This window comes from Lactuca virosa, chromosome 5 (genome assembly GCF_052849685.1).
Source record: "Lactuca virosa cultivar CGN04683 chromosome 5, Lactuca_virosa_CGN04683_v6, whole genome shotgun sequence".
Taxonomy (NCBI): domain Eukaryota; kingdom Viridiplantae; phylum Streptophyta; class Magnoliopsida; order Asterales; family Asteraceae; genus Lactuca; species Lactuca virosa.
Genome location: NC_136430.1, coordinates 163333171 through 163343823, shown reverse-complemented (window position 1 = coordinate 163343823; position 10653 = coordinate 163333171). Strand labels below are relative to the sequence as shown.

Below are 10653 nucleotides of genomic sequence, written 5' to 3'. Positions count from 1 at the left end.
GAACCCTTTTGGTCCTGAACCTCTTGGCCGGAACCCTGTTAATCCGGAATGCCTTCTAAGGAAAACCAAGAGGAATCACACCTCGAAAGCCTCTCATCCGGACCACCTCGCAGCCTCGGAACATCCGGATCCGGACAATTTCGCATCTCAGCGACTTCTTGGCTCCGGAAGATCTAGCCTCGCCCCGCTTCGGTTTGGAAACACCTGGTCGGCCCGGACCACTGATCCGCTTCCTGACTTCGGAATCCGAGAAGAGCCTTCCGGAAGTATTGTTTGCTTTGGAAATTTGCCCCCTACTCCGGAAATTGCATCCTGACTCCGGACGTCGCATTTTGACTTCGGATTTGTGCCATTTCCGGACCATTTCATCATTTTAAGGCATTTTGACGTCGGAAATCGCACTAAACTCATATTTTTCATATCTTAGACCCCTTAAACTCCTATTTTATGCCAAAATCAATTATTTTAAACATATTTATATAAAATAATACCCAAGATTTTAAAGAAATTTTTAGAGGATAAAGGGGGTTTGACTTTATGATGTGATGCTAATTTCTCTTTTCCCATGCAAATCCCAGATAAACACACATTATCCATAAGAAAATAAGCTTTACCCACCAGCTTTCCATGCAAATGTCAAGTCATCCTTATCCTTCCCTTTAGATACGTGAACTCCTTTCCTCTCCAAGTCCCACTTCTCTCATTCACATTTAGCAAACTCCCAAGAACACTCTCAACACCTTCAAGCTTCAAGTTCATCCATTCAAGGGAAATTCCCAGATTTATTTGGTGAGTATTTTATCCTCTTTAAACAATTATTCTTCCCATTATTCTAAGATTTCACTATATTTACACACAAAAATTATTCTTAGAATCCTCTAAAGTTTTAAGAATATTCCAAGTTTTGGAGCTTGGAAACTTCCACATCACTCTTCAAATCACCCAGCAAAGATAACCAAGGTGAGCTTCATACCCCACCTTTTTCAATGTTTTAATGTTTTTGGGGGAGAGTACAAGTCAAATCTTGCCTAAATACTTGAATAATTGCATGTATACATATGTTTGTATGTGTGTGTGAAATATTATTAAATTATTATTTTAGTAATATTCTCATGAACTAAGATTTAACAACTTCATAAAGAACAGATGATACTTTGTGTACAAAAGAGCCTCCCAACTATTGGGTGTGTCCAACTTAACCCCTTTATCTATGCTTTCATGTCTAGAGATAAAAGTTATAAAAAGGGACCTTGATAAGTTGACACTATTTCTAGTAATTTTCGAAAATGGGAACTTTGTGACTATTTGCAAACTATCAGGGAGTATTTTATAAATATTCGATATAAAAGTTTGCGTCAAGAAAATATACAAATAGAGCCTTTATGACAGAAATATTTGCATGTCATAAACTGCTGTCGTAAAACCTCCAAGAACATAAGTAATGTTCTATATGTCATAAAATAGAAAATGCGTGTCATAACCGGCAGTTATAAATTTATACAAATTATAACTTGACACTTTTTCCTCTTGACTAAAATGACTTATTTTTTTAATAAACGAAAAGGAACAAACACGAGCACCCAGTTAACAAACACAATCAGCGATATGGAACGAGAACAATATTTCTATTCAATGAGCACGAATTTCATTATTTATCTAACAAATAATGGATCCCTAACGATTGCTCAAAAGGTTGTTAATATTCTAGTCAGACAAATCTCAAAAGTACCTAAATATAAAAATATTAGTGTACGTCTAAGTCCTGTAAGGAGTTATAGCCAGAGTCTCCTGGAGGGGGAGCGGGAATTTGTGTATAGATCTATACGGGGTTGACACCCCGCACCTTCGTTGTTCGCTACAGCTAGACATGTCAGTCTAGAGTGACAAATGTCTTTTCCAAAACTAGGGCGCCTGAGAAACGCCAAAACGGGCACTCCGTCAGATTAGTATGGTTATAACGACTCACTATAATATGTTATGTCATCTAGAAATTTATGTAAGGAAAAACCTCATAAATAAATCTTGGCATGTTGTGTTAACCGTCCTATGCATGATAAGTGATGGTCCGTATTTGTTGCGTTGACTGTCCTTTTTCGTCGCGTAGAATGTCCACAATTGCCATGTTGATTCTTTCTCCTAACAAGTATAGAATCACAATACTGTTATTTTACAAATTAAAAAGCGTAGGACTCTATGGAAAACGGTTATAAACGATTTTGAAAACGATAATCTAACCCACACATATACATAGTTGGAACTAGAACTCACGAATATTTTATAGCAGAAAATATAGGATTTTCTGGAGAAAACGATTTTCTACGATTTCGATAACGATAAACTAGAACGCACACTCAATTTTACTCGATAAGAGGAACAAAATTTTCAACCATAGTCTCTTTTTGAAAATAAGGGATTTTTCTGGAAACGGTTGACTATCACTATTCAAAAGAACTATTCTCGGACACAACTCGCTTTTACAAATTACAGTACTTTTCAAAATCACTCCTTATAAGGATGAACAAAAGTAATGACATGCACACATATATCCATGATTTTCAAGGCAAGACTTCAAACGATTTCATAGAAAATATCGGATTTTCTGAAAGTACAATGAGAACGATTTTAAACAAGTGTAAACAATTTTATACAAAAATGCTTATGAACTCACCAACTTTTTAGTTGACGCTTTTCAAAACGACTTGTATTATCAGGGATCGAGTAAGCAGGTAACAAGGGACGCGGATGCAAGACTATTAGCAGTAGTTTGGATTTTTCTGCTTATGTCTCTTTTGTGTAATTCGAAGGACAAATACAATATGTAAACAAGGGGTGTGGATACCTTCCTTGTCACAACGCGTTTTAAAGCCGTGAGGCAGCAGATCTCATAAGAAATCTGCAGTTAAGCGTGCTCGGGCGGGAGTAGTACCGGGATGGGTGACCCCCTGGGAAGTCCTCGTTTCGGGTGGCCCAAAGCGGACAATATTGTGATATGTGCCAGAGGAGGATGTTACAAATGGTATCAGAGTTGGGGCACGGGTCGATGTGTTCGACGGAGACGTCAAACCATATAATGGGGGTGAAGGTGGGTTGCACCTGATCCCACATCGGCTTGGAAGGAGAACGAAGCATTTCTTATAAGGGGTGTGGATACCTTCCTTGTCACAACGCGTTTTAAAGCCGTGAGGGCAGCAGATCCCATAAGAACTCTGCAGTTAAGCGCGGGAGTAGTACCGGGATGGGTGACCCCCTGGGAAGTCCTCGTGCCGGGTGGCCTAAAGCGGACAATATTGTGATACATGCCAGAGGGGGATGTTACAATGCCCGACCACGAATGGTCAGGATGGTTTGCACGAATTTTTTTCGTGGCCACGTAGACCACGAACGACTTCGTGATCGGTATACGCGATGACCTAATTGTTGATTGTTGTTATAAATAAAATAAGGGCTAATTACTAATTTAGCCAAATTAAAGAAGTAATTAACCATTTTTAGCCAAAAATTAGGAATTGTCCCAAAATAGCCCACGAAACCGTAGGTATTTAGAATCGTCTACTGTTTCTTGTTTAGTATAAAAAAAAATTAATTTTGAAGATATAAAACCGTAGGTTTTTTTTTAAAACCTACGGTTTTCTCTTTATAAAATACGGTTTCCCAAACCGTAGCCTACGGTTTTGGGTTAAATCTACGAGGTTTTTTTTTTTTTTTTTTTTTTTTTTTTTTTTTTTTTTTAAATGTAAACTACAGTTTTGGGTTGAAGTCTACGGTTTTGGGTTAAAAAGCTACGGTTTTTTTTTATTTTAATAGAGAGTATTTTTTGAGAATTATTTTGATTAAAAATATTGTTTGTAAAATGTAGAGTAGTTTTTTGACAATTATTTTGTTAAAAAATATTTTTTGTAAAATATAAAATAGTTTTTTATCAATTATTTTGATAAATAATTTTTTGCTAAAATGTAGATTATTTTTTTGAATTTGTTGACTATTTTTTTTAGTAATTTGGACTATTTTTTGGGTAAATTTGATTACTTTTTTGCTAAATTTGCTATTTTTTTGTTAAACCTGACTACTATTTTTTCTATTGTCTAATATTTTCTTTCAATGTCGCACCCGAAGAACAATGAGGTACGTCCATTTTTAATCAAAATTTTACTGTATTGTTGATTAGGAGTAGTTTTCATTACGAGAGCTACGGTTTTAATTTTTTTTTTCGGTTTTTTTCAAAAAAAATAAAAGTTATCCCCATATAAAAAAACTACTCCTAATCAACAATACGATAATTTTTTATTAAAAATGGACGTACCTCGTTATTCTTCGGGTGCTCCATTGAGAAAAATAGTAGACAATAGAAAAAAATGAGGAAAAAGTAATCTAAACTGAAAAATAAGACATTATATACTATGGGCCAATGGGCCACAAAACAGTAGACGGACCACGAAAGAGTAGTCCATTGCGATGAAAGAGTAGTTTTCGAAAGTAGATCGTAGTCAACCCTCGTTGACCGTCGTCAACTCTAACCTATCTACTATTTCGTGGGCTGGTTTTTTGCTAATGTGTTTTTTTTTGGCTAATTTTGGATAGGTAATTAGTGTATTTGGGTAGATTAGTATTTTCTCCGTAAAATATTCTATCATTAAAAAAAAGAAATCCAAAAAAATAATATATTATTTACTTGTATCAAGAAAATAATTTAAAATGTTTGTGCTTCATGATTGAGAATGGGTCTAGATATTTCTGGAAACGTGTCCGGATTTAACCCACACACTACATCACACGTGCTCAGTCTAATCCATATGCACACACAGCTACCGCATTATTTACTTGTACAGTACAAGTAAATAGATGTTACTTCCACTTTTACAAGTAAATATCTTCAGATAAAACACACATTTGCAGTTTGTACTGTACAAGTTTCACAGCATGATTCCAAGAACCTTCTTTGATATTTTATCCTCTAGAACCTTCTCCTCCTTCTCCTATTAATACTCCGAACACCCATTTCAAGCTGAATAAGACATTCATCATCGACAAGACATTAATCGAAGAGATTTCATTGACAATGGACTTGAAAACTGAATTGCAAGGAGGAGTGAGTGTGAAAGAAGAGGAGGTTACATTTATATCGTCTACGAACACCGCCGCAACCGCTGGTTCATCGTCTTCGTCTTCTTCGCCGCGGCCGAGGGAAGGGTTGCATGAGGTAGGTCCTCCGCCGTTCCTGACGAAAACCTTCGATATGGTGGAAGATCCAGCGACTGATTCGGTGGTTTCGTGGAGTAGAGGAAGGAATAGTTTTGTTGTTTGGGATTCTCATAAGTTTTCCACTACTCTGCTTCCGAGGTATTTTAAGCATGGCAATTTTTCTAGCTTCATCCGTCAGCTCAATACTTATGTAAGTCCAGCTTCTCCATTCATACCTACATTGAGCCGTTGACGATGGGACGCTATTTGTTGTTTGCAAGGAATTCGATAAAACGATTTAGTAGTATTTCTTTTATGTGTTATGATTGAAGGTTATAATAGTAGTTTTATCTGTGAAAAATCGTGTTAATTACACGTTGCACTGCGTTTTTTGTTGATCCTTCTTGTTCTCAGAATGCAATGCTTTTTTGTGTTCTTAGATTGATCCATCTGTGTTGATTATTGAAAAATCATCAATTAGGGCATATCACATTGACACATTGTGCATCTTCAGATTATTTTTTTCGTTTATGTCTGTTGTTCAAAATAATTGCTTTAATTTGGTACTGAATACGAAATTTTATGCAAAATGGATTCAGGGATTTAGAAAAGTGGATCCAGACAGGTGGGAATTTGCAAATGAAGGATTTCTCGGAGGTCAAAGGCATCTTCTAAAAACAATCAGAAGAAGAAGAAACATATCCCAATCCACTCAACAAAAGCATGATTTTGGCCCATGTATCGAAGTAGGTCAATACGGAATCGAGGAAGAACTCGAAGGACTCAAAAGAGACAGAAGCTTATTAATGGCAGAAATCGTACGTCTAAGGCAACTTCAACAGCATTCAAAAGACCAACTCATAGCCATGGAAAACAGATTAAGATCCACCGAAAGAAAACAACACAACACGATGGGGTTTCTCGCAAAAGCATTTTCAAATCCCGAATTCCTTCAAACATACATGGATAAATACGCACACAGGGAAAAAGAACACATTGAAATTGGTCGTAAAAGAAGGTTAACAATGGTGCCAAGCTTTGAGAATCTACAAGAAGTTGATGATGGTCTGGATTCATTTCCTGCGACCACTGTTGAAGATGAATCAAGCAGCGATGTGGGAAATCAAGATGTTTCAAGCTTATTGGAAGATGATTCGAATTTATGGGAAGAACTATTGAAGATTGAGAAACACCCTGAAGATGTTCTTGATGATTTAGATGGTCAACAACTTGAATGGGATGAGGATTTGCAAGAATTAGTGGATCAAATGGAGTATTTAAGGTCATCAAGTGCTTAAATTATTGAGATTTTATTGTTTGTGGGTGTCTGCAAGTCCACGTCTTCTTTAGTACAAGTCAGAGATGCATATGATTCTTTAGTATCTCTGTGGTAAAATGTTAATTTGTTGTTTAAGTTTGCATGTTTGACACTACTTTCTGCATCTGATGTACGTTTTCTATACAGCTGAGAAGATTGTGGATTTGCAAGGAGGCCAAGCTGCTGGTTTCTTGTATCCTTTTGTTGTTTTTATTCTATTTACTGGATTTTCTTTTTTATTTTCTAAACTGTAAATTTATCTCGACACAAAACAGCCCTTTATTTATTACCTCTGTTTCTTGCAGGGGCCAAAGAAACAAGGAACAGAAGTTGGAGGGGTAAAATTAGAGCTGAAAGTGAAGGTGAATTCTGTTGGGTCAACTTTTTTTTTTTTTTTTTTTTTTTTTTTTTTTTTTTGACAGTCTTGAAGTTTTTGTCCCATACTTTTACCATGATGAGGGTTTTAGAGGTATTTATGTGTTTTTGTATATATAGTGGTGTATAAATTTTAGATGGATGGAATGGAAGTTTTTAATCAGTAGGCTTTCATAGGACTGCAAGTCAAGCCAAATATCTTTTAAAAAATGTTATACAAAATCAAATTCTACTATCCTTAGATTCTTTTTAGAATAGCGAATATAAATACCCATGTGTCACTGCTGCTGGAAAATGTAAACTTCTCCACCCTCTGAATCAAATCCACCTGCTACTTTTTAGCACAGTCTAGACCCTCCCCACTGCCATTGAAAACCCGGAACATCCATTTGAGTTACTCTGTCCAACATACATTAGTCTTTCCTGTTATATTATAGCCCGGTTAGTCTTGCCCATTTAATATTGTCAACCCATTTGGATTGTATGATTGTACGTATATATTTTGTAGAGTGAAGGTAATCTCATTATGGAAAAATATTCAAACCCTAATATGGTATCAGAGCTAAGGGGCTCCCACCAATACTTCCCAATACAAATAAAAACCCATTATGTCGATCTTGAGTGATTTGTCAGCCTCTTCCCTTCCTCCACCCTTGCACCTACGTTGCCACCTCTTTCCTTCGTCTTGCTGCTGTCTTCCTTCATCAGGATCTCCCCCATTCTCGTCCTTGTTCTTTCTACATCATGACCGGCTAGTCCTCAAACCCTAATGGCGGCAACACAAAACCGTATGAAATCACCAATATAAAAACCTTCGTCCCTCTTATTCTTTACTTGAATAAACTCAACTATGATTCATGGCGAGAGTTGTTTCAAACCCATTGTACCGGTTTTGGTGTTCTAGGCATCTTGATGGCACACCGAAACCGCAAAATGACAAAGACACATAATGGTTCACTATTGACTCTCTTGTCAAGATGTGGATCTATGGAACCTTGACTCAATCGCTTCTCAACATGGTTACAAAACCCGGCTCCATCGTCAACTCGTGGTGGCTTGACATTGAAGCTTTGTTTCGCGACAACAAGGATGCACACATCATGGAACTTGAATCAACTCAACTATGATTCATGGCGATAGTTGTTTCAAACCCATTGTACCGGTTTTGGTGTTCTAGGCATCTTGATGGCACACCGAAACCTCAAAATGACAAAGACACATAATGGTTCACTATTGACTCTCTTGTCAAGATGTGGATCTATGGAACCTTGACTCAATCGCTTCTCAACATGGTTACAAAACCCGACTTCATCGTCAACTCTTGGTGGCTTGACATTGAAGCTTTGTTTCGTGACAACAAGGATGCACACATCATGGAACTTGAGTAGAAACTAAGGAAAATGACAATGGGAGACCGATCAATCAATGAAGTTTACGAGAAGATGAAGGTGACAACGGACTTGCTAGGTAATATCCGTAATGCGGTTTCGGAACGTACTCTTGTCACATATTTTATCAATGGTTAAACCCAAAATATGACCATATTTGCTGTTGTGATTCACCACAAAGCACCTCTCCCGACTTTGCTTCAAGCCCGATTGATCCTTACTCACGAGGAGAGTCGTTTCTCATGACCCCGTCAAGCTACTACACATCATTTCGACCACACATCTGCTCCAACTATTCTTTATTCGGCTTATCCAACTTCATCTCAAAATAAAGAGCAACAATCGCAACATCAACAACCGCAACGACTCTTCTAGCCACCAATCCACCAAAGAATCGCTAACAGCAGGTTGCCCCTTCTCGACCTCCACATCAACCACCTTTCCTGATGTAGTGGTCCTACTTTCCTCCGCCTTAGACACCCTATGAATGACTTACATCCCCTGGTCTGTTCCTCGCACCTACGCCAAACAATAGCAACGCCACCACCCTCCTTTACTTGTCGGGCAACAGCAGTTGCTTGGCAGCAGTCCTGCCACTACAAATCATACGTTTCAGCCTACTGTTGCATTTCACACCGCTGATCAAACCACCGAGCTTACTCCCCTGTCGAAATGGTTTCCTTTGACTCAATCTGACCAACCCACTGACATTGTTAGTGCAATGAACACCATGTCCATTAATGACACGCATGACCCAACTTGGTACATGGACACCGGGGCTACTTCTCATTTGGCTTCGGAAACATGTAAACTCCATTCTTTTAGCCATAATAGCAAAATAAATTATGTTCTTGTTGGCAATGGTTCACATATACATGTCACTCACATCGATCACTCCCGTTACATACATCCCATCGCCCCACTTCACATTCACAATGTCCTTATTTGTAACACCCTTGTTAAAGTAATTTTATTTTTGACCCTAAGTAATTGATTTGTTGTAGAATTGGTCCTGTAGCTTACTTATGTAAGGCATGTATTTGTGCTAGTACGTTGGGCGTACCCAAGCATACGCAGGGTGTACGTGGCTGGGGGTCAAACCCTAATTTTTAGGGTTTGAGCCCTATTTAAGCATTATTATCTCCTCAAGACCTTTCGCCTCATCAGCCTCTATCCCCCAAATCGTCCCTTGTAAATCCTAATCCATTATGTGAGCACTTTCAGCTTAAGTGAGTGCAATTTTTTGTTCTTAAAGGAATGAGAAGATAGTGGATTCATCTTGGAAACTCAAGACCACTTAGATCCATAAGTATCTCACCCTGAAGCATCATTTGGAGGTATACAATTGAGATCTTGATGAGTTAATTGCTTAGATGTTGCTAGTCTAGAGTTTGTGTATACTTTTGGTCCCATAGTTAGGTTTAGTGGAGTATGAGCTACTCCAGGTCCTTAAAATGTAGTTTTTTGTTGTTTTGAGCTCATAGATTCATAAAAATGATAGCTTTGTCATTCTCTTTAAGCCTTGCAAGAGTTTTGAGACTTTGGATGAGTTTTGGACTAAGGGCTTGAGTTTTTACCCTCGTGTATGCATGCAAATGGATAAAGTCAGAGACTTTATCCATTAAGACATCCCTTTTTACTTGGATCTGAAGTCTGGTGCTTTGGCTCAATGAAATAAGCACTTAATGGTGAAATGGAGAATTAGCTCTGGTACGCTGGGCGTACCTGGAGGTATGCTGCACATACCAGGTTTTGAACCCATGACTTGAGAGGCACCCTCTACGCTGGGCGTAGAAGGGAGTACGTAGGGCGTACTCAACCTAAAGGGTGGGGGGGGGGATCTTTGACTTTTTGATCTTGACTTTGACCAAGTTTGACTTAGGGTATTTTGGGTATTTTGAGCAGTAGTTTGAGATTAGGCCACTGCTTGTTGTATAGGTGACCTGTAGAGTCAGCAGTTGGAGCTGTTATTTGTTCAGCTACATTTCAGATTGTGAGGGAAGTTTTCCTCACAGTACTTGTGGGTCGAAGGTGAAGGGTTTTGAGCATTCTAACACTCCTATGGTGTACATGCAACCCTAAATACATTGGATCTATGTTTTCTCTATTATACATGCAAACTTGAAGTTTCCAAGATATTACCCTAACTAGCATACAATCTTTGATACATGGGTAATAAAACAAGGTAGAATACATACCTTTTGTTGTAGCTTGATTCCATGAATCTTAAGAGCCTAGTGCCTCAAGTGTGACACCTCAAATGGTTCACACAACATCACCAACATCTTGGAATAACTTGGGAGAAAAGGTTCTTATGCTCAAATCGGCTAGCCCTCATGTGTACACACACTAGTGCCAATTTCTTGAGCCATGGGGTCCTTATATATGTTGGCT

The 10653-nt window shown here is 38.1% G+C and overlaps 1 protein-coding gene across 3 annotated transcripts; it reads left to right on the top strand.

Annotated features, from left to right (window-relative positions):
* The first annotated feature begins 4989 nt into the window (after nucleotides 1-4989).
* Nucleotides 4990-7071, top strand: HSFA2 (heat shock transcription factor A2). 3 transcript variants are annotated; one of them, XM_079051958.1, is made up of 3 exons: nucleotides 4990-5389; nucleotides 5778-6460; nucleotides 6802-7071. In XM_079051958.1, the coding sequence occupies exons 1-3, from the start codon at nucleotides 5057-5059 to the stop codon at nucleotides 6836-6838; spliced, it is 1053 nt and encodes a 350-aa protein (XP_078908084.1). In that variant the 5' UTR covers nucleotides 4990-5056; the 3' UTR covers nucleotides 6839-7071. The 3 variants fall into 3 exon arrangements, 2 of the variants coding, with proteins under 2 accessions (XP_078908084.1, XP_078908085.1); XR_013711636.1 differs by having other exon boundaries at nucleotides 4991-5389; nucleotides 5778-6568; nucleotides 6644-7071; XM_079051959.1 differs by having other exon boundaries at nucleotides 4991-5389; nucleotides 6644-7071.
* Nucleotides 7072-10653: the final 3582 nt, after the last annotated feature.